Source organism: Excalfactoria chinensis, chromosome 10, assembly GCF_039878825.1.
Source record: "Excalfactoria chinensis isolate bCotChi1 chromosome 10, bCotChi1.hap2, whole genome shotgun sequence".
In the NCBI taxonomy this organism is placed as follows: domain Eukaryota; kingdom Metazoa; phylum Chordata; class Aves; order Galliformes; family Phasianidae; genus Excalfactoria; species Excalfactoria chinensis.
In genome coordinates, this window is record NC_092834.1 from 5703969 (window position 1) to 5728889 (window position 24921).

The window sequence follows — 24921 nt, forward strand, 5'->3', positions numbered from 1 at the left end:
TCCTGCACAATGCAGGATCTTTACCTGACCTTAATTAGAACCAGTTTCATTGACATCACTAAAGGACGTGAAATGGGGTTTTTTTATTCTCGTCTGCTACAAGCCATTTTCTGCCTTGCTGCTTTGTATCTATTCTGGGCTGGTATCTCCCTCTTCCCCATCTTCAAAGGCTGTGTTGTTTCTGGGGCTGCACTGGCCCCGCTGCTGCCCCAGTGCTGGGAGTTCCCCATCTCTTCTGTCTGCCTTTGCTGTCTCTCTGTTTTAAGAGGCAGAGGGAAGCAGGACTGCAGCCTGCTGGCGCGACTGTGTGCCCCTTTGTTTTTATCAGCTCTACAGGACTATCATGGATTTCTGAAGCTTTGTATTTTAAGAAAAATCTTTCAAGTGGAACAAAGTCTGTCTTTAAAATGAGGACAATACCAGAGATAATTAGAAGCTAGGGACTGACATCTCAGTATACGAGGCTCGTGGTTTTTTTCTCGGTAAAGGTAGATAGCCCAAATCAGAGCCCAATTATAAATCCAACCAGCTGTTCTGCCTCCCACAGAAAACGTGAGCAGAGCCAGTGCCTCACCTCGTAGCTGCTGGAAGCAGGTTGTGCTGCTCTCTGCATCCAGTGCGTGCCGCAGGACCCCGTTGCTCGGCTTGGGCCTCTCGTAGTCCCTGTCGGGAAGCATGGCCTGCTCGCTCTCCCCAGCGTGCTCCGGCCTTGGGGGCAAGGACTGTGGGAAGCCAAACATGGGCAGGGACGAGAAGAAGAGTAAGGCACCACAGAGGAGGAAGCCTCCCCACCACGCACCAATCCAGCGAGGGTCGTCTGGGGTGATGTCCAGCTTACCTGCAAGAGCAAACATAAGTCAGTAGTTTAGTTGGGTGGAGGGAACGCAATGGATCCTACAGGCAGGGGGTCTGTTGGTCCCAAAGAGCATCCTACACCCATCCCGTGTGAGCTACCACCACATGAAGATCTCCCCAGGCAAGATGTCTTCAGGACAAGCAGCCCATCACCTTGTCTATCTTGGTGGCACCAGTTTCTGCAAAACCCCATAGTCAGAGCCTCTCTGCAGGGTCTTTGGCTCTGCCAACTCTAGGATGCTGCCATGTATCAAGTGTCCCCTTTGCTGGCACTGAGGTTTTGGGTCTAACTGGCCCAGAGGGTTAAATGGCTGAAAAAACCTCAGTGCCCTCCCTGAAAGCTGCTGACTGGTTATGGAGATGGCTGATGTGTACAAGAGATGCATACTGCAACACAGTGCACACTGACATGGGCTCCGTGATGTGAAACCTGTGCTCACCTACGACCTGAGGCTGCATGAAGACTGGGAAGTGCCCAAAAGAAAAGTAAACACATATAGCTGACATGCAAAGACCTGCATGGAATAGAAGTGGCACAGACAAGGATGCTGCATCTCCATCCTGCCTCATCCAGCTCAGGACTTTGCTTTGAATTCACTGACCTGAGTCCTTTTGGATATTTGGGCATTATGAGCAGCTGTGATTATGTGGAGGCTCCTAAATATTGGGAAATATTTACAAGATGTAAAAAATATCAGAACAGAGACAAATGAGCCTGGAAACGTAGAGATAGCATCAGAAAAGGAAGAAAAGCAGAGTAAAAGGCAAAGGTATCATGTTGGCTGCCATTCAGCATAGATAAGGAAAAGAGAGAGCACCGATATCAATTTATGAGAAAAAAAGTAAGCAACAGGAGAGCAGATGCTGTATTCCCAACAGCAACCCCACTGCCATGGCCACTAAGCACTGGTGGAGGGTGTCCAGTGCTGGGACTTGGCTCACTGGGAGACTGGGCTCCATGTGGCTGCAATAACAAGCTGCTCTGTTCACCGTGTCTGTCTGGGCACGGCTACTGATATATCTGTCTCAAGTGAGGCAATCAAGTTGTCTCTCGAGCAGAGACAGAAGGAAACTCTTTTTTTCTTTAGGGGAAATAACGTGCAGCACTCAAATATATATAAAGTTTGAAAAATAGTCTTTTGGAGGGATTGAATTTTTCTGCTGCTATTTCCTCCTGCCTGAAAGAACATCTTTTCAGGCTCCTGGGAACACAGCCACAAGAAGAGCCATGTAAACAAAGGACTTCCTCACACCCCCTTCCTGTACAGGTGCTGGATGGAGGGCTGTGCCATATGGTGCCCTGGCATCCCACACCTTCGGTCCGAAACAGGGAGCAGGACAGACTCACATTCTGGAGTTTGGTCTCCAGCTGTAATGTAGAATCTCTTTTCCATTCAAAAATAAGATGAGGCCACGCATGCCCCAACCTCTGCATGATGATGATGGACCACAGCCAAAGCCAGCTGGAAAGTACTGTCCCCTATCTACAACCTGCTGAGCCACAGTTCCTCCATGCCACATCGCTCTCCTCCATAGCTCCTTATTTATCTGGGTCTCTTTGAGCTCTAAACACAAGGCAATGATCTTATGTAAAAACAGTCAGATTTCACTGACTTTCCACCTATGCCAGCATCCTGCCTGGGTGGAGCCCAGAAAGTGTACAAGAATAAAGCCAACATGTTCCTGATGTAATTATTGCAATTTGTGGTTTGGGGACATTATAAGCCAGCTGTAGTGCCTTTTTCATTTCTTCTTCTATAACCTCACCCAGTTGTTTCTGAACTCATTTGCAGACTTTTCACGCCCTGTGGTTCCACAGCTTAACCCAATGGAAGGAGGAGAATCTTCCTCTGCACACCCGTATTATGAACTAAATTATGCTTTAATGGTCAAATGTGGAACAACATTCAAGCAAGCTCCTCTGCCTTCAGGACCATTTGAGTGCTTAGTATACCTTTACAAGGAATGAAAACAGGCCACGTGGTTTTTGACCAAACCACATCTAAAAGTCTTGGCTATCAAAAAAGAGGGCTTCTTTCCTGCATGTGTGATATTAGATTTCTCTAGCTGCCATACACTAACAAGACTAAGAAGACGGTTCTGATCCCTGCAAGGATGAACTGCATCCAGCTGCATCCTGTGAAGATGCATTAGCAACATCACAAAACTGGAGCACACCCTCAAAGGTGACAACGGGAAGCATTAGGTTTGCAGCCCACAGGGTTCAGGGAGCAGTGGAGAAAAGCCTGTTACACATTGCCCTCTAATGGCAAAGCTGTACAGTGCAGGTAGCTATAAGAATTTGCAGGTTCTTGAAGAACAAAAAGGAAACTTGCAAACGACTTGATTTAACCGTTTAACCCACGTCCTGGGGATGGCAGCTCAACAGATTTCCTCCCATGCTCTGGACACAGCTGCCCTAGCACTACTACATCTTTGCTACCCAGTGCTTGGACACAGTGATGTTTTCAGGTGCCCTCTTAAGAGCTGAAAACTCATCTCAGTAGAAAGGAAGAAATTTCAGCCACTACGAACCTGTTGTTTATGGGGACAGAGTTTGAAGTCTTGGTCAGAAAAGAACCCAAGAAGCCTCTATAAGCAATACCCAGCCATTCAAGGGGCTTTCAAGAAGGAATGAGAAGCAGCTCATACTTGCAAGCATCAACGTTTTTTGACATGCTGATACATTAAAACATTTCATTTGAAAGAAAATCCAGTTTTCCTTACTTGTGTCAATGAAGACAGCATCCACATAGATTTTGGTACAGAAGGAGCCCAAGATAAATCCACAGGCTGGTCCAAATACCAGCATCGTAAACAGGATCCCTGCAAGAGAAAGAAGAAAATCAGTACTTGGCTCACGCTGTTCTGATCTTCTGCAAGATGGCATGGTCTTACTGGTACCAACAGACATAGCTACGTCTTTGTGTCAAATGCTTCAGACAAAAGGCACCCAAAATGCTTTTCACTTCCCCACAGACTTTCAGGAAAAAGAATAGATGAAGCTGTGATAATGCTGAAGGATTTCTACTGAGCTGGAAAGACTGCAGGGATTTACACTGTGTGTCGGTTGGTTGCCTTATTAGAAAGCACGAGGTACGCACAGGGGAATTTACCTTTGCCACCTCCAGTTAAATTCCTCGTAGATACAGATATTCACAGGATTTAGGATCAGCAAACCCACAACATACTGAGTTGTCACATACAGGAGGACAACGGTCCCTTTGGACAGCCAGGAGCATTCATTCAAACCTGAGAAACCCTTCTCCCCATCATATATTGATATCTGCCACGTAACAAATACTCCCCAAAACATACAGCTATTCAGAGCTCTCATGAAGGCTTACTCCTCCTGCGAGCCAATTACTTGCTTCCATACAATATTTAGAAGCATTTATTCTCATTCCCATTTTGGTCCTGGAACAGGAAGGCTACAGGCACACTGCCAACTCCCAATTATCCAGGGCAGAAAGGCAGGGGATACAAGGATAATCCAGAGGAAGAAGCAGTAGAGATAACACACAGCATTTGTAAATTAGACAACAGAAACATATTTAGCACCTTCGCGTGGGATGGGAAAACAACACAAAGTCCCTAAGGGGCCTTGTAAATGGATTTCTGAAGAAATCATGGGGAATTCTGAACACTGTGCAGTGTGGAGGGATGCCTACTTGTTTGCTTTGGGTTGAGCAGTGAGGAGAGCAGCTCTTGGGGTCCAGGGATGTTCCATGAAGAAGACTGTTCACATCAGATTGGTTTACCTCTCCAGCAAGGATACAATCCATGCCTCCCTCCAACCTCCCTGTGGGTGCTGCTCAGCATCTCAGTGCATGCATGAGGCACAAAAACACTGCTAACTCAGCCCTCAAGTTCCTTAATGGGAAGCCTTTAATTTAGCTCTGTGCAGTTCTTGGAAACTGGAGAAATGATCAGAGCTACAAAACGTTCCCAGGGGATCACCAATCCACCACAGTGCAAACCACACCTGCTGCTCACAGCTCAGCCAAGCAGAATAAGATGGTGTGGTCAAAAAATAGCTTCATTTTTACAAGGCAGTGACGCTCCAGCCCTGGAGATCTTCAAGGCCAAGTCGGATGGGGGCTCTGGGCAATCAGATTTACTGGCTAGCAACCTTGCCCACATTTTTTTGGTCACTAGGTGGCATTAGAGCCTATCATTGAACCAAGGGCTGGGTGATGGAACAGCTCAGCCCGGCTCCTCAGGCCACCCACCCTGTTAATGGGGTCAAAGAATTTTGTTTGAACAGACATTATCTGGCAGAGAAATGCCCATGTCTATTAGTCTGGCAAGCAAAGATCAGGTGTTTCTTCAATAACTGCACATTAATTATGAATTTATGTGTAATTACTGTCAAGCATGCATGGGCACGTTGGATGGAGTGTGCACTGTAGAGATGGGATCAGGCAGGCATGACAGGCTCTCCAAAGGCAGCAGATATATGTTTTCTCTTTTTAAAACTTACTAATTGTTGCTGGATGGCTTTCTGTAAGTGTTTAACAGCTCTGGAGACCTGGGAGCACAGTGACATTGCTGTTTGGTGCTGATGCAGGCTGAAGGACTAAGCAAGCAGAACGAGAGGGACCAGTTGTAATACTTGTGAGAACACCTCTGCAGCTGGTGGTGGTGGTGAAGCAGTGTCACACACAAGCAAAAACACAGAACCAAAGTGTGTCTTATGGAAGGGTAAGATCAAGAACAGAGAAAAAGACCATCCTTCGTATCAGCGCTTTATACACTCTGAAATGTCCTCACTAGAGGGCGATGTGGGATAGAGCATATACCGAACACAGAAGTTGCTATCTAAGATCATACAGCAGGATTATCATTCTACATTTTTGTCTTAGAATCAAGAAGAAAAGTTTTTCCTCGTGCTCTTTTTGCTACCCTCTTTCAAGACTCCAACAAAATCCTTTGGTTGCAGTAAGAGTGTATTACAATTTATGCCACAAACTCAACAGGTCTTAAAAGAAACCAAAGCCTGGACTGGCATAATAGGGCCAGAGAGAGCTGGACCACACTCCAAGGTCAGCAGAGAACAGCACTGGCACCAGAGTTGGGCTGTTAGGCAATCTGTATACAATATCTGTACCTAAACAGACCCAAGGTCTAATCCTGTCTCCATCACAGGCTCTCACAAAACTCCTCATTGAAAGCAACAAAAGTGGCAACCAGTATAGGGTACTCCAGCCTCTTCCCTTTCACTCTTAGCTTAACATTAGTTTCTATCATTCACAGCCTTGTGTTTGGTAACTCCCATCCTCCCCAAGAGAAGGAAAGGAAAATGAAGCTGAACTGTCAGCTCTAATTCCGCTCTTCAAACAAACACCTCCTGCACTGCAGGGCAGGCTGACCCTCTTCAGAAGGGCCTTTGCTTCATCCTACATCCATGTTTCAAGGAGAAGTGGGACATGCTCCCAAAGCAGCAAGCCCTATGCAGACCAGCAGGAAGTTGGCAGTAATCATTGTGGCAGTAATCATTTTCAGCTTTCCTGCTCTATCCCTCTTTCCCTGCTCTGTTCAGGCTGGACTGAGAAATCCTTATTATTTTTCTCCCATCTTTTCAAATGGAACAATTTGCCAAATCCTACTTCATCCCGTCAACTAACAGACATTTTCCAGGGGCTGGGGAAAGGATAGGAACAGAGGGGAGTATCTGATCTGACATTTTGTGATGGCATTTTATCACTAATAAGGCCCAGGACTACTAATGCAGTTTTCCATTAGAGCAAAGAGGGAGAACAGCAGCAGGTACCACTTTATCAGTGGAGTGATTGTGGCACAGAGCTGCTCAGTCGGTCATTCAAAGTGCACAGGAAAAGTTACCAAGAGAGGGATAAAGGATGTCAATATTACAGCATTAAAGAGCTGTCCCTTGGTGATCACAGAATGGCTTAGGTTGAAGGAAAACCTTACAGATCACTTAGTTCCAACCCCCTGTCACGGACAGGGTTGCCAACCACTAGGTCAGGCTACCCAGGACCCCATCCAACCCAGTCTTGAATGCAGTTTCTTATTGAGTCCACTTCTACCCAGCTTATCTTATTTTCTTATATGAAATCCCAAAGCCAAATAGTCAGGATTCTGAGTGTCGTTTTGCTTTATAAAGGATCTCAGATGCTTTATGACAGGATTTAGTGCACAGTGGTAGAGATGTGGGAAGTGGAATAATAAGAAAGTGAGAACACCTTGTTGGTTGTCATCTTGCCCTTTCTCTCATTCCTTTTTATGAATATGATATGAAATATTACCATTATCTGCCACCTACTTTGCTTAGTAAAAGACGATGTAATAATGTCCAACAGCAGGATATATATTTCTGACTTAGTTCACGCAACACTTAGATACCAGCTAAGGTTTGGTTCAAGATCATACATGGATCAAACATACTGGCTTCTAAGTGGGATATTTGAATCAAAAACCACATTGGTGAGAGGGTGGGCAAAACAAGATCCATGTGGAAGACATGGGAACCTCCCTCCAAAGGTGGTATCACCATTGCACCAAGTAACCGCATCCCTGTGGGGGGAACAGGCAGCGAAATGCGATCTCTGTTAAGGGTGACAGTGACCAGATGGTTCAGTGACAGCCACAAAGTGCACATACGTGGTGCACAGAGGAGGGCAGAACACACACGTGAGCTGTCATGACCCCACGGGGTGTCACTGAGGACAAGGGAGATGCCATGCTGCCGGTGGTGGCCTCAGCCAGATGCTGCTGCCTCCTGCCTGCTGTGGGAGCGAGCTCTTTCTAAAGCACCAAGGGAATAGTTTTTGCAGAGCAAGAGATAATCTCAAAACCCTGCTTGTCCCACATTTCCCCCTGCGGGGCAGGCCCCTGAGAAGGGATTACTGAAACACAGCTCATGTGCTGGGCTTAAAGGGATGCTGCAGCCCCGAGGATGGCGGGCAGCTGGACAAGCTGCAAACGCTGAATCCTCCTGAACCCTCAGGGGCTCCACAGGAAGGCTTTTGCACTGTGGGCAGAGCTTATCTATGTCAGAGGGCTTCCTGTGATTTTTATCAGTTGATGCAACCCCCGAGATGCACAGTGTGGGGACGGGGGCAGACATGTCCTACTCAAATGGCTTCTTCCTGTGGCAAACCCATGGAATCAATGCAGTGTGTGGATGCCTGCAGTCCTGCAGAGCCCAGCAACACCATCAGCCCCCAACACACCCCTCCCAGGAGACACTTTTCCTCACTTACCCTGAAAATACATCATTCTCTCATCCACTGCCATCTTTCTCTTCCTTATCTTGCCTGCCCGTTGGCACTGCTGCAGCTCTGATAGGAAACATGGCCAGGTGGTGCTGCACCAACGGTGTGTTCTGATTTGTTCTGCTGCCTCAGTGCAGCCACTGAAGCGAAGGGAACGTCGAAACAATCCTGGCAGATGTTTTGGAGTGCCTGCAGCTGTTGATTAATGAGGAGCAACTTTGGATAATTCACTTTCATGTTTAGTCTCTGCTCTGATGGGGATAAAAGTGGTTCCAGCCTTGTACTGGTATTAGATAAGAACGAGACGGGGGAGGTTGGGTAACTGCAATCTGTACAGGAGCACATGAGCTGTTTGTTAGTTTTGCCCCCATGTCAACACTGGTAGCCCCCCCCCAGATGTGGGCACTACTTCAGGGCTGCTCAGTGATGCCTGCAATGGGTATGGATGTAAGCAGCAAGTTGTGGATGCCCCATCCCTGGAGGTGCCCGAAGGCAGGTTGGGTGGGTGCTGGGCAGCTTGAGCTGGTTCGGGCAACCAGCCCATGGCAGGGGGTTGGAGTTGGGTGGGATTTAAGGTCCCTTCCAACCTAAGCCCCTCTATGATTCTATGAAGTTCTCAGCATAGCAATTTATTCTGGCCTGTGTATAGCACCCAGGTGTTAATCACTAAAGAGGTTCCTAGGATGGAAAGGACACTGGATGGAAGAGACATTGGACAGGACACTGGATGGAAGGTACATCATATGACGGTTTATCCCCAGCCTACCAGTGGTGTCCCCTTCAATACTGATTTTCATCAGAAGTCTGGATGTCTCCAAGGAGATGCCTCCCGACTTTGAAATGAAATCTCATTCCTATAAACAGGCCTTTTGCTCCGTGAACTCCCTTGCATTTTCAATTATTGCCAAGCGTTACGTTTGTTTTATCAGCAAATCCCCGTCCCCAGCACTATCAAGGCTATGTTTGAAAGGATCAATGCTTTACCAACCGCTGAGAGCCCTGTGGGATCCTGAGGCACACACACAACATTTGCAGAACATTACAAAGGGCGCCTTGACTTTTGCAATAGGAGCACAAGCTCAGAGCCAGCCCTGAATGTTCCATAATGACTTGGAGCACTTCTGGCAGCTCCAAATACACCCATTTGCTGGCTTCTGCCCTTCGTTCTGATAAGCACAGAAATAATGAGAAGCCGAGCAAACCATCAAAAATCCAGCCTAGATCCCTATTTATCCTGGCCTTTGGGTCACTGGTTTACCCAGCTGCAAAGGAGCAAACTGCACTATGACGAAAGCTCCCCAAACCTCAAATTTGCATTTGATAACACAGTAGAAAGCAAAATAGTCACTCTGGGAGCTCTGAAAAGAAAACTACAGGGACACTCCCACTACAAAGCCTTAGCATTGCTATGGTCCCTACCAGCTGGCACTGGGAGCTCACTATTCCCCACTTCTGAGCATCCCGGCACCCTCCCAAGCAGCAGAGGGACTGTTTGCTGCATTTCCTTCCTCACTGATGGGAAGCCAAAGAAGAAATTTGCTTATGCTAATCAATCCCTGGCACGATACACAGCAGACACTAATCCACTAGCCATCTCCATCAGACTCTGCATATTTAACTAAAGCAGTGAACACTCATGGAGGATTATGTACGCAGTGTTTTGTCGCAGCAGTGTTTTCCTACCTAAGCCGCAATCATTCAGACACCCTGTCTCCTAATATTGACATACAGGGGACACACAAGCAACCTGCAGAATTGCCTGGGTCCATGCAAGCATTCTGGACAGAACTTACAAAACTGCATGTGCTGCATGGGATTTAATAGACACGCCTGCCCCATACAATGCTCTCTCAATTACCCTCTGTCAAAACGCTTATGTTCATAGTGGTTATTTAGAAATCACCATTTCTGAAGGTATAAACACTGCCTGGTGCTCATAGGTATGTGCAACCAGTTCACAGGTAGCTTGGACATACAATTACAGGAGGGTTGTGTTCATTTTCCACCCCCACCTTCTAGAACCAAATACATTCCCTATCCACTCAGGTGTATTACTGGGCTTTAGCAGTCCTGTTTTCACAGAGCCAAAAAAAACCCACAGTGCTAAACTCTCTTTAGCATCTCTGAAACGCAAGGATAAGCCATTTGCTCCACCTACCCTACTGGCTCACCTTCTTGTAGCTGAAACATTCTTGTCACCATGTCTTCAGCAGAAGCCAGCTCAGTTAGAGAAGCAGGTGTATGACTGTGTCTAACTACAGCACGTAAACCCACAGCCTGCTCTACACCCCAATGCACCATCCATCCCACCAGCTCTGGATCCCACAGATCAGACGTACTGTGCAAACGCACCAGCCGTAGCTGTGGGCTTGAACAAGAGATTTCCACACTTCAAGCAAATTTCTCTGTGCTAATTACCTTGGGAAGCAGCCACCAAATAAGATTCCGAAAGAGAAGTCTGCTTAGATGCCAAGTACACTTCGCAGGGTTTCAGTCACATGCCTTCGAGCTGTGTTCATCTCCTTCCAGCCGTTAAGCACCAACACCTGTTTCACCAAATCTGCAGTACTGCTCCAGCTAAAGAAGGGCAGACTTCCTTGTGTTAGTTCATGGGAACTCTGCCAACAGCAGATCAGAATGGAAATGTGCTTCCAGGGCACATCTCCCCCTCTACAAGGCTGTAATCCTCTAAATTTGAGGATTGATTTCTCATTTAATGTGTTTGATCCAATGGAGAGGCATAGGAATACATCACAGAACGGAACAGGAGGCAGTGGAGTCACCATCCATAGAGGTATTCAAGAACAGCAGGGATGTGGCACTGAGGGATGTGGTCAGTGGGCACGGTGGGGTAGGTTGGGCTACATGATCTTAGTGGCCTTTTCCAACCTTAATGGTTCTGTGATTCCCATTTCAATCTGTCTGACCCACCTATGAGCATGACACATTAAATGGGGACAAGGGCTCCTGTGGCTCTTGGATGTTTTATCTCCATCACTTGAATTTCATGAAAGCCTCCTTACTTCCTTATGCGCTAGAATATATTAGGAAAAAAACAACATCATACAACTGAGAATACAATGAGCCATTCAGACACAGAGGGCAAATCTCTGAGCCTGGAAAGTCAGAACTGTGACATTTGTCATTCTGGAGGTTGGCACAACACACATAGAGTTCCTCACCGATATAACATGTTGGTTTGAGGAGGAGGCTGCCAACACTGCCTCCCTCCCATTTTAACCTTAGTCTTTGGGGTATCCCTTCCCATCCCACATACCTTACATGAGGACATCACATCACTAACTGACGCTCTGTGTCAATAGAAACAGCTTGCTGCTTTCACAAACAACCATGCAGTCAGGAAGGGAAGTTCAGCTCTGTTCCTTCTCTGTTGGACCTACTCTGTGCAAACCTCACTGTTGGAAAGGCTTTTCTTTGCAACATCCCCCACTCCTCCTGCTCAGATATGCCGTATGACCATATGCATGGGCAACTGGGTATGCACAGGCAAGCCCTAAATTCCTGCAGCAAGAAACAGCCTGGGAATCACCTACAATGCAAAGCAAGTTCCTGGGAATGCAGAGCTGATAACACTTATCAGTACTGACCATTTAAGTAAGGGCCGTGCTTTTCACTACAGAATAGATTTAATCTATTCTAGCAAAGGTTGAGCCACCAGGAAGGGAAGGAAATTAAAAACAAAACTTCTGTTGTTCTGCTTCCTTGTATTGCAAACAACAGCAGAAAAAGAATTTGCTCTTGACAATAGTCATTCTCTGCAATGACCTAAACCTTGCTGAAGTTTGTGGGAACACTTCCACTGACCTCACCAGGCTTTGGGTCACCCATCTCTTCCCCTTCAGGTGACCCACCTGCAGTGTGCAGTGTACAGTCCTGGCTCCAGAGGCACTTGCAGCACAGCAACCTTACTGCTGAACAGGCCTCATGCACCTTTCTCAGCAAGAAGAGTTTGGAAAGTCTGAAGGATGTACTATTTGTTATCATCAGATGCATCACTGGGAAGTTTAATGCGCTGTGTCTGCAGCATAAGAAATGCAGCCCAAAGCCCAAAGTCAGGCATGGACTCATGAAGGCATCTTACAGAGATGCTCAGGAATAAACAGGAGGAGGACGCTGGAACAGCAGTGCTCCCACAGAGCATGGAAGAGCAGGAAGTGGGATGATCTGGTGAGAAAAACCCCTTCAGATACCTCCAATACCCCACACAGTGAAGAATAAGAGATGCCAGATGCCAGTCTGTAATGGGGGATGGGGAGCTGGCTGCTTGCAGGATAATCCCCCAGTCTAAGATTACTTTCAACATCATTTCTGGCAGCTCCTAGCAGCTTGGTTGTACCACGAGCACAAACCCCACTGGCTGGAGCCAGAGGACTGTGTTGCTGATGGAGTGCACCGCTCAGCACCTCATCCCCAGCACTCCATCAGCCACAGCACATCCTTCTCTCCAGTTCCCGACACTACAGGGCACACAGACATTTTGTTGAGGCTTCTCATAAAGTCAGAAGCTACGAGGAACTGCAAAGTTCTCCTGTGCCTCTTTCATTAAAATATCTTCCTTTGTGACACAGAGGACCCTGTCCCTCATGACTGCTTTTCTCCCCAGGGCACAGAACAGCTGCTGCTATCACTGTGGGCTTGTCTCCCTTAATTAAGCATACACAAACACAGCACAAAGATGAAAACAAAGCCCTCTGGATGAAGCCTAGGATGAAGGTCCTGCATAGTGGCAGCAAGAGGAACAATCTCCTCCTACAGCCAACCTTTTAAGCCAGGAGGTGAATTAAAAGCACCTGAAATATCCCTTGTGATGCACCAGAATGACTCAGTTCAAGGTGCTCAGTGGGACAGAGCCTTGGACAGGGTAAGTTACTCTAGTGAAGGCTTCATGCTTTCAAGAAGCTGAAGGTGCAGTTTTTCTTTCTTTTTAAATTAATCATAAAGGTTGGAAGAGATGACTGAGATCACCTGAAGCTCCTTAATTACCTTTAGGGTGTCTTCTTTGCAGGCAATCCTTCTTGGTAGACAACAAGTGGTTGCACCTAACTGAGTCACTGCAAGCATCTCCAAGCAGAAGTCATACCTTCTGCTTGGCTCCAAGATGGCTCTACTTGTGAATTCATGGGGTGTTTCCTTTTGCTGACTGCTTCCAACACGTAGTTCCTGCAAGAAGTTCATCCCTAGAGACTTCTGCACAGGTAAGCACTCAGATGATGAAACCACTTTCAGACAACCAAACTGTTATGACCAGACCCGAGCTGGTTAAGAGGATTACAACTTGTTACCACCCACCTGATGCAAGTCTTGCCTGCAAACTGCCACTGTTGGCACTTCCAAGCCCAATCCCACAAAGCACTCCAAGAAACCCACACTGTTAATGGAATCCAGCTGAAAGAATTGCCGTAGGGAAGGATCCTGCTGCTCTGTGCCACTGCCACACATCCCAGCTGCTGTGGCTTTGGATGGTAATCCACTTTTACTATTTTTGGCAGAGTTGGTGGTATTCTTAAGGGCAGTAATTACATTTTCCAGGGCAGGCTTTCTGCCAGGGCTCAAAATGATGACCAACAGAGCCCTTTTAACCACCTGCTATGATTCCAGCCCTGATTAGTTATTAGAGTGCTGCTGAAACCCACTGTAATGCAACCAGAAAGGGTGGTTCTTGCAAGACTGACTCCAAGGAGAGGTAGGTTTGAAAGGAGAATAGAGAAGTGCTTTCAACAACAAAGCAATCAAAAATAAGAGGCTTTCTGTAGCGGTATTGCCTTCATGAATACTCAGGCAGCACCAATTTCTTCCCCATTGCTCCCACATCAACTGGCAGTGTGCTCCTTTGGTTTGCACGAGCAAACCCCAAATTAACATATAGGCAAATATAAAACTTGTAAAAAGCTGTACTTTAGTAATCTGACAAATCAGCCCTCCCTTTCCTTTTTTAAACATGCACCAGCTGGCTTTGGGCAATGAGGCAGTCTTGAAAGTGATGGGTTTTTGCACATTGGCATTAATGATACAGGGCAAGGATCTTAAAACATGAAGTCCTAGTAGCTCATGACTCCGTGGCCATGGAGAGCAGTGGTAGCTCTATGGCCAAAGTCCCTGCAGCAGCAGTCTGGTCAGAAGTTCTGCCTGTATTTATACCTATTACAGATGCTCATTATGTGGCATCATGGAAAGATCTCAAAGTGCTGTCAGGAGTTCATCTGTGGGTTGGTAGGATGCAGCAAGCTTGCCTTGGCAGGAGAACAGATCCTTTAGTCCAATGGAAACCTCTCATTTCCTCCACCTTTGAACTTACACCCTCTAATTTCTACCATCTCCAGCTCCCAAAACAGAAATGGTGGTTTGTGACGCAGCAAACACCAGGCAGGGGCCAAGACTTACATGGGGATAAATCAGGCTCTCTCTTTGTTAAGAGGCTCCTGCTACCGCACATCACACACATCAAGTATTTTCCTCATTAAACAAGCTAGAAAAGGGAGAGAATAGAGGACTGAGGCACCCAGGGATGTGGCCAAGGATATTCCCAAAGTTTCAGGGATGCTTGATCTCAATCCTACATTGTTTTCTAGCACTGTTATTAGGAAATGTCCAGTCAATACACGCACTGACTCCACATTAGGTCCTTTACAATCTTGGATAGATCCCTTCTCATAGTTCTCACAGTCACCCACTGAACTATATCCTTCTACTTCTAATACTCATCACATCTTCAGCCATCAAGCACATCATAATAAGCACAGAGGACACAACACCTGGCACCTTCACAGAGCAGCAAGGCCCTACGTGGGTAATCACAATTACGCTCAACATGAATGTCCATTCTCTACAGGCACCAAATGTTAAAAGGAAACAGGACATTGCAGAGCTGCAGAGCAGCTAATCCCAGTACAAATCCTGCTGAAGAACCACTCAAATGACAGATTTCTCTGTGGATATGGTCACCAGGAAGATCTGCCCACCTTCCTGCCCTCTCTTGCATTCCTTCAGGATTGCATGATGGCTCACAGCTTCCCCTGGGGTAGACCTCTATAAAGTTACCTACAGGATCTCGGTTCAAATCAATGTGATATTCTGCCATATATCACTGAGTCCAGATACAACGTATGAAAATCACAAGCCTAGTTTTGTGGTAAAGCATTGCCAATGAAATGGCCATCTCAGGGGAACACTCTGCCTTTGCTTTCACTCTGCTCTTTTATCATCTGCCAGAAGGTTTTTGTTATTAAACCTAGCAGTATGTTTAGAAGGATCCAGAGCAGACAGCACTTGGTATTTATGGCATATTTCTGCCTTGCAAAGCAGGCATACATCTGCCAGAAACTTCAATTCTGCCTTTCCCACTGTAACCTGAACCAGGGGGAGGGGACAGGACATGGTTTTCACATTATCCTGTTTACATTCCTTTCCACAATGGAGCTGCAAGTCTAAAAGCATTTCCCTCCACATTAATTCCTCTCACTGCTATTTTTCCTCTACACGGTTAAATGTGCAATTTAACCAGGTTTGGAAATAAACACTTACGAACAGATTCATAGAATCACCGAGGCTGGAAAGACCACCAAGATCATCAAGTCCAACCATCAACACACACTCATGACCACTGGTGGTGGTTCCACAGTGCACAAGGGGTCACCAGGAAAAGAGCCCTTGCCTTCAAAGAGCTCAGTTTCTCTATGGGAAGTTTGGAAGAACAGCTCGATAAAAATAGGAGTTTTCCATCCCTGTGGAAATAACTTCCCTTAGTCCTACGTCGAGACAAGTCATCGAGCCTCGTGAATTCTTTGCCAAGAGAAACATTCTCCAAATGCTTCCCTGATATTACCGAGTCATTATGCGCCGAGTGAAAAATAGCTACCGAGAGGTTGTTTCATCTCCTCTGAGATTAAGAAACTTCTGCTCTCATCCAAATGGGATCACATTGAAAATATTCTGTTGAAAAATGTGGACCCGTTTGATGCAAACCTGCAGAACACCCACTTGAATGAACCGGCCTCATAGAAAACAGCCACAGTGAGCAAGGAGGGGGAAAGCCCAAGGAGGTTTTCTGATCCGGGAGCGACCTTTATGATCATCCTCAAAGCTGCAGGCTGTAGGAGAAAGCGTTAATCCTTTTATCATTGCGTTTTGACAAGATTGTGCATGAGACTGTAGCGGGGCATGAGGCTGAAGGAAATTACCTGGGAGTGAAATCATAGACTGTGTGCATCTGCAGCGCGCTAATTGAAGGCTTCAGGCAAATTATGATACCTTCGCACTCAGGAAAGGGAAAAGATTTTCCCCCTGTAAATGACCGTTAACAGCATAATAATAATAGAAGATGATAACCATTCGGGATGATAACTGAAGTGTGTGCCATATATAATTTTCAGAGACAGAGCGTATTAGCATTAGCGTCCATATAGTTTGTTATTACAGGAAAGCATGTAACTGCTCAGCAGCATTATGGTAGAGCTGCGTTAGGTCACAGTACTTCATCACCATGCTCAGTTCAGGACTGCTCTTCCCAGCTTTAGTTTGGGACACCTGTATAATTTCACTATGCAAAACCGAGCATTGATGGAAGTAGTGAACCCATAAACAAGTGGAGAAAAAAAGACAGGAAAATGCTGATGTTGTATGTGAAAACTGCTATTGCTTCAAACAGCAGGTGCATGCAGAAATGTGATGCTGATAAGAAACGTGCTTTGACTGTCCCACTGCAATGGCCAGCAGCAAACAAAGCCCCCGTCCCTAATCCACTGCTTTGTACCACCTCCCCTGCGCCACACTGTGCAAAGTGCTTGTGGTCCTGTCACAGCGAGACAAGATGATGTGGAGGAAAATAGGTCACCTCTCAGTGCACAGAGACAGACCTTTCCCCAAACCTTCCCAGCTCTTTCATTAATATGTGCATTTGAAATAATTCTGAGCTTGCACAGCAGCGCCAGAGAGGGAGAGGAAGGTTTGAAACTGCTTGAAAAGCAGCATGACGAGAGACACCCAGCACACAAAGGATGCTACACCTCCAGATCAACTCCCCACTCCCTTGACCCCGAAGTTGGGCAGCTTATAAGTGGAAAAACAGAGAATATACATTTTGGGGTGGCTGTAGGCCCTTCCCTTATTCATCCCCTCAAAGAAGCTGTCACACAAGGTATAAGCCTTACACTCTGATCTTCTCTCTCCTTACAGAACCATTTGAGTTGGAAGGGACCTTTAAAGGTCATCTAGTCCAACATGCCCAAATCTCCTCCTTCCACAATGGAATGTGCTGTGGCAGCCTGGGTTGGCCGGCCAGCTCCCCAGAGGTGCATCACCATTATAGCTCAAGGAGCCAACTGAAAAGCTGCTGCAGCAGCAGTCAGAAAAGTGGCATTTTTTGCACACTAAACACATACCACTTTCACCAGCAAACGCTTCCCTCCCAACCCAGAGTTCTCAGCCACATCTACATAAGAGGCTTGAGGGAGCTTAGCTTTCCGGGTTGTGTGTTGTGCCAGACCCAAATCACAGCACCGTGATGTCACAGCCACAGCAGCTCAACTCCAAGACTTGGAGCTTTTTTTTTGCACCAAAATAGCAGTTAAGCCTGAACAGAAAGTTCTGAAATATTTATAATGATAGCATTAGAGGTAACACTTAATCCTCATTACTCACTGCTGGTATTTAGGCAGCACGCTGTCTGGCTAGTGAATAATCCTGAGGGAGAAGTGGGAGAATTAATACACGTGAACAAGGGGCTGTCATCTCAGGGAAGTTACTCCGTGCTCCGATTGCCCTGCACAATCATTGTGGGCTGAGAGAATACAAATTGCTCTCTCTGACTGTCATTGTCAGAAGAAGCAGAGGTGGCGTGAATAAAGCAAGGAGAAGGCAGTGGTGTATACAGTTTTCAGCCTTCCGGAGCTGTATTTAGTGACTGTGCCTCGAGGAACACAATAAGCAGAGACCTATTTCTGCTGTTGGCAGCCACCTGGCCCTTTCGGTTTAGGGGTGGTCAGATGAGCAGCTCTGCCTGCTGGGATCAGAGGTCAGCATCTCCTTAAGGCCAGCTGGAGGAATGAACTCCAGCTGGCACACAGGGGGATGGAAAAGGTCACATCTCCATGGCCTCAGTTTAGCAGTAACAGTTTGGGGACTGCACCTTTCACAGTCTCCGATCTCAAAGCATTTTGCAAGAACAGCCATAACACTGCCTTCCTTCCTTTGAGAAGCTCAGGTCAATAGACCTGTCCTGCTTCTCACTGCTGGGGAACAGCAGAGGAGAACATCCATCTGCCAAGCAGCAGTGGGAATTGTGGGGCAGCCTTGAGGTCCCACAAGGTTCTGCAAGTCATTTCCATGAGTGACAGGGGTACAAGCTGGGGGCATTGGCACCACAGGCAGAGCTGTGCCAATGTTTGGACGGCATCACATTCTGCATGCAGCTTGCTAAGGGCCACAACACCCACCTGAAAAGCTTGTAGAAGTAAAATCTTACTTTTAGCTTGTGAGATTCTTGCATGCATTGGGCAAGCTAAAAAGCAGCTCTGCCATATCACAGAGTAATCTGTCTTAAAATGAGAGGTGTTGCAGGTCAGCACTCAGATATCCCCAGATGACTCTGAAATGCTTACAGATGTGGCAGAGCAGTGACAGCCCTCCACAAGGAGGCAAAGGCAAAAGAAAAGGAGATTCGCTCATCAACATGCAAAGTGTCCCCACTGCGTCCTGCCCTGTGCAGGTGGAGGAAGGCAGGATTCCCACCTCTGACATCCAAAGGGCCCACTGCATGCTCATAGCTCCTCTGTGCCTCCCCCACCAAGTGGGCAGCAAAGCTGATTGCAGATGACCAATAGTGGTCACCATTGCCACCTTCAAAACTAACATTTAGATCTGATTAATTAATGCTGCCCAGGCACAGGCTAGACTAGTAATTAGGCTAAGGGGGAATTTCACAAAGCAACACTGACAAGTGCTATGAAGCACTGCAGAAGGAGCTGAACGTGGCTGTCTCTCCCCTCCACAAACAGTGAAAACAAACAAACAAGCTAAGTATAGACCTGAACAAAATAGGGACTGACACGTTTTTAAACAGATCTCATTTGGTTAATTTCAAATAAACGCTATGCAGTTTAATTTCCAGGGCTATAGGCAAGAATAATACAGCCCTACTGTGTTGTCTTCATCTGTCTTCTAATAAACTGATTAGAGCCCAACATATTAAAGCTCTGTGCACCATTATCTATTATTCAGGTCCCTAAAAGATGTTAATTAACCCGCGTGTTCTGAGAAGCTCCATTGTAACACACACAATAAGGAACCACATGGCACAGTCGGAGCACGTGTTGCTTACTCGTTTTGACTTAATTACATGGGCACGACGCCAAGGTGGTTCTGGAGGAAAACTGTATTGTTACAGAGACAATGTCCAGATACTCACATCCAGGGTCATATTTCACTAGGGAAAACAAGTCACCTTTCTCTGTTCTGACATGATATAAATTGCTGGCTTGCTCCCAGCTAGGTAAGGTCAGGGAAACTAAGTATGTTTGGGTTCATAAAGCAGCACTCAGAGAACTCATTGTGCCATCGTGCCACATAAGACAATCCGAAAAACATTTTTCAGGCTGAATTGGAAGCTACAGGCTGAAGGAATTCTAGAAGCAGGTGAGTAAGTTTTTAGCTCAGCTTGTGGTCCCTCAGCCAGTGAGAAAGAAGAAACCTCCCTGGCATGTCCTGCAGCCATGCTGCAAGAGGAGCACAGCAGGCCTTGAAAGGATCTCCCACCCCAGCAGGGCTGCACATGAAGCAATGCAGAAGGGCTTTGCTGTGAGCACACCATGCTCCTCTTTAAAGGGGCCACAAAATGCAGCTGACTGCAAAAGAGCTCACAGCACGCTGCTGCAGCTCAGCACCTGCTTGGTGCTTGTTACTAAGAGCAAGCCTTTGCTCTGGGGTAGGGCCTGCCTCTGTCTTGCAGTGGGTTCATGTTCTGCTCCTTTGCCATAAATCTAAGCCAGCTCCATAAACCTGTTAACAAACTTCTGGTGGTGGGAGTTACAGAAACATCATGCATGCAGGGTGTGCTCTGAAGGGAGATGACCTTCTTGTCCATCTCCTAGCACTTCAAGCAGTATGAGAACTGCCAAGCATGCAGTTCAGTCAGCATAACCAACAGCTTTTGGGGCACAGTGCTTTGTGGGTTATGCTTTACGACCATACAAGACATCTGTGATGGCTTTCAGATGTCACTGGTGTCAGGATTCGGTACTTAAACACACCAGGACAATTTAATCTGTTCTCAGAAAGAAGAAACTTGCAGACATAAGAACATTTTTTCATAGAATTTAACATTAAGTAATTTGAAAGGGATACTTGACCCAAGCTCTTCTTAAGCCTGAATCTGCCAGGGGGGAACCCTGGTATACAGTGGGCATGGTGGGGGGGTGGGCTGGGATTGGTGCTGTCAGTGCCCTTCTCCAACCTTATTCTCATTATAATATATAATATTATAATATATAATAACCTTATGATTATTCTGTGATTTTATGACCACCAACTGGTTGGTTTTACTCATTTCTTGCTGTTTTGCTTCTAAAACAAAAAAATAAAGGAAAAAAGAAACAGAGTAACTTGGTAGTTACTGAAATACCCGCTCAGCAACAAAGAACTCACCCAGGGTAGCTTCTGCAGAATTGCAAATACTGAGCAGATCTACTGATGACAAGGGAACCGCCAGCTGGGCACCCGCATCCCTGGGATTTCACTGCACCTTGAGGTCGACCCTTCTGCACACCCACCTGGCAAATCCTACTGCTGACAGCAGCAGTATTTTGTATGATCCACCACTGTCAATGCAGACGCCATTAATATGCCTGTGCGTATCAGCAGAAGTAACAGCGCAGTGTTAATTGAACGGCTCGGCGTTCATTTCATCACACATTAACGCTGCTGATAGTTACATAATGCGGTTCCCAGGGAATATTCTACTGGATACCATAAAGCAGCTCCAGAAAAGAAACCAAAACAACAGCAAAGTAAATCAGAAGATCAGGAGGCTGAAAGCTCCGAGCAGCTTCTTCTCTTTCAGAGGGCTGTTATTTAATCAGTTTTTATTTCCTTTCTTTATCATGTGGAAGCAACTGTGTCATTTCAGTTGCCGTAGCTTAAAATGTAATAAAATATGGCTGTGACACAACAATACCTGGATCTCCAAGCCAAAGCCTGCATTTCGGTGTCAGGATGAACAAATATTCATCATCTGATGCAGCCACTGCTGCTTTTGTGAACTGAGCATATATTTCAGTGCTCACTGCCACATCTCTCCTGAAGGCGTGTATTAAGAAAAGCCTGTGAGTTACTGAACTGTAAGGCTTGCAAGCCAGAAATTCAGCCCCAGATACAGGTTCATAATGCTTTTGGAGAATATTTAAATCAATGAGCAGAGCCTTAAATCACAGGACAAGAACACCCAACACACGCCATTATACAACAAATCTTTCTAAGAGGAGGAGGCTGATAGAGCTTAGCTTCTGGCATCATTATTTGCAGTGTTTTGTAACCAAGGAGGTCAGGTTCCTACTCACAGACTAGGTCAGCAGACATCAACAGAAAGCAGCTGGGGCAGAAAAAAACCTTCCTTAAGTTTCATCTTCGGGTGTGAGTATCACAGTGCTGTCATTAAGGAGAATATTAGCTGTGTGCAGTGACACGGAGGACCTCACCCTGTGCTGCTGTGGCCATGCACCCACACTGCGAGGCCAGAACCTGCCTCTTGCCTGGCACAGGGGTAGGAGCTGAGCACAAGGCTGCTCCAGCTCCTTTGGTTCCCCGGCTTTCAAACCAAGATGTTTCTGTTCACCCCAAACTATAAGAAAAGGGAAAGAGCCGCAAAGGATAAGAGCGCTTCATTTGGCTGCAGAGTCAACCCTGATCAGAAACAGGGTCATTAAAGAACAGCTATTTCAGTCATTATACCTAATTACAAAGAGGAATCAGTCTCTAAAAATAAAGCTCCAAGTGACTGAACTATATTAAAGGCAGATAATTAACAATCAAATAGACGATGCCATCTTCCCCATCACATTAAGCCCAGGTCTTATGCTGAAGCTCATCCCGAGCCTACTGCTAACACAGCAGCCCCAGGTAAAGGACAGCAGCCAGGGCTCCTGACTGATGATACCCATGTGCAGCAATCTCTTCCTCCGTGCTCTGGGAAAGGAAAACCAACACAGCACTTCTGTGGGTTTCACTGCCAAAGGAAACTTGTCTGCAGTGAATTCACAGATACAATCAACTGAGCGTGTTATCTCTCCACAGCTCAACCATATCCCCCATCTATTTAGACACAAGGCACCTAGTCGTAGGCACTTCATCATCATCCCCAAGGAAAGGAGGACAAACCCAAAGGCCACTCAGCCCACCTGACACAAACCATCCCCTGGCTATGCCCGCTGCTTTCCAGAGGCTACAGTCAGCATCACACACCTGAAAAAAGCACCAGACGTTGGGAATGTCCCTTCAGTAAGGATATCTCAGGCCACCTTCATCTCAGTTTTATGGGGACAAAGCTTTGTGGGACCAGGAGCAAAACACCTTTGGGACAAGAAGCTGGAAAACAGAGCAGGACTGCATAGGCAGCAACAGGCAGAGCCTTGAGGCTTGTCCTGCATCCCTAAACATGCCAAAGATCAGACATCTTTGAAGCTCTCAGAACTGCAAAGCTGGAGCAGAGGCTCACAAAAATAATCCTGTTCGCGGCACGTCGTGTTCTTCCTATTTCTGAATGTGATGGGAACACTGCGAGAACAGCGTCTGCCATCGCAGAGCAGCATATTGTATTCCCAGGCCGTGCAGCAACAGAAAAACAGAAGTGAATGGACAAAAAAAAAAAAGCCTATCACTTCGGCACTGTCAACCTCAAAAAGAGTAAGCTCAAAAAAAACAACAAAAAAAAAAGAAGTCCAAATAGCCTGATGCGCTGTTTGAAAGCTTTTTGTGCCCATTTTATCATCAGAGCGGCTCTCTGGGAAATCGTTTCACAGAGGACCTAAGAGATGGATCAGACTGGAGAAATTCAGCCGCTCTGGGGCATGTACCCTCCCCTCTGGTTCTTTAGAACAGCGTGAAGCCATTTGATCTGTTCAAACCCAACAGAAAGGGCAGGGAAGGGGGGGAGGGAGAGAGCCAGCAGTGCGGGGGACAGCAGAGCTGGGTGCCATGGGACAGCATCCTTTGTGCTGCTGCTGTAGAGCTGTCTCGGTGGAAGGACTCCTTCATGACACACACAGCTTTAAGATACATCACTCACCTCCCTGCACATCTCACCCCTCCGTGCCCTGTGTTTACCACATCTGTTCACTCAGCTCTTCAAACATGCTCCTTGCATCCCACCTGCAAAGACTCTGCTCGCTGTACCTTCGAGAGCTTACAAGTGGGATTAAATGGCATCTAGCAGACACCAGGCTGCAAGAATCAGTACGTTTTTCACACTGGGCCATTCAGGGTAATTACTAATCACTTATTCATTGCAAAGCTTTTCTGACCCAATTCTCAAAAAGCAACATCTGCTGTGTGGCATTGTGCTACTACTCCCATGTACATAAAAGGAAGCTGCTAAGTATCAAAAGGCCCCTGTCCCACTCCCTCAAAAGTGGGCATGGTGGTGATGGTTTGATGGTTGAACTATGAAATCTTAGTGGTGTTTTCCAACATTAATGATTCTAGGATTCCAAGTCCACAGATTGGATGAGCTGTCAGTTTCTTGTACTAACTTCCTCCCCCTTGCCAACACTCGAGACATCCACATCCCTTGCCACTGCACTCGTGGTCATAGGTGTTAATGCTGCCCCACGCTCCACATCTCTACATCTCTCTACAATTCATGCTTAGAGTACGTAGGATGCCTTGTCTGGAATCTAAGAAACTGGAAGGCGTTGTGGCTGGGGAAGGAACAGGGAAAGGTGAGAAATCACGCTGTTCTTTCCACCAAACATCACACAGAGCTGGACAGGCTTTGTCAAACTGCCTGCGAATCCATGCTTGCTCACTGCGTGCAGCTTAACTGTCTTCTTGAGAATGGTACTAACGGGTATGGAAAGAAAAAGGAAACTAAAATATAACCACTTTGTCGCTGGTTAACGCACTGCAATTATCACAGTGTTCATGTTCCATAATGGGCAACAAGCTCTCAGCGCAGCGACATGGCACAGAAGCTCCTAGAGATCACAGCTGGGAGTGAGGAAGCACTCCTGGCTAAAAATAGGGCAGAACATAGAAGAGGTAGGATTTGTAACTTCTAAATATAGGCTTTCCCAAAAGGATGCTTTTCACCCCGCTCACACATCACACATGAGGTCTCTTGGCTCGAACCAGCATCTAGCTGAGGATCTTTTTACCTCATCCTAACTTTTAGAAACATCTAATCCTAGATCACAAATTAAAAGAACAATTAGTATTTAGTGCAATGACTACAAACACAAACGCTCCCTTCCCCCCCAGCAGGAGACACATTTCCAGGACCACGTGAGCAAGAAAACCCAGCGGCAGGTTCCAAGTTAAGATGGACTCAGCTTATTTAACAATTCTGGCAAGCCTCTGCTTCCTGATTCAGTGTTTCAGATTTGCAACAACACAAGTGAGAGATTGCAGAGTGGGTTCATGTGGAGGCTGGAATAAATGTAGGTCGACAAAACTGCATTTCTTACAAAGTGTAGGAGAGCTGTGTTGTCACACCATAACGGTCTCCAGCTGTTACGCCACCGAAACGCACAGCCACGTTTACACTGTGTGTGGGGAGTGCTTAAAAGCATGTGCAAAGCTGGTGCATCTGATCTCCAAAATCAGG

The 24921-nt window shown here is 46.5% G+C and overlaps 1 protein-coding gene across 6 annotated transcripts in view; it reads right to left on the reverse strand.

The window, feature by feature from the left end:
• The window catches only part of SLCO3A1 (solute carrier organic anion transporter family member 3A1), a 126267-nt gene that overhangs the window by 46438 nt on the left and 54908 nt on the right, over positions 1 to 24921 (reverse strand). For all 6 annotated transcript variants that reach the window (XR_011904869.1, XR_011904872.1, XR_011904873.1 and 3 more), the window contains exons 3-4: positions 3583 to 3681; positions 575 to 838 (exon numbers count right to left, since the gene is read on the reverse strand). Coding sequence is in view for 1 of the 6 variants with exons in the window: in XM_072345743.1 (XP_072201844.1) it covers positions 575 to 838; positions 3583 to 3681 (363 nt within the window). In the remaining 5 variants the exon portion in view is untranslated. The remainder of the gene's footprint in view (positions 1 to 574; positions 839 to 3582; positions 3682 to 24921) is intronic.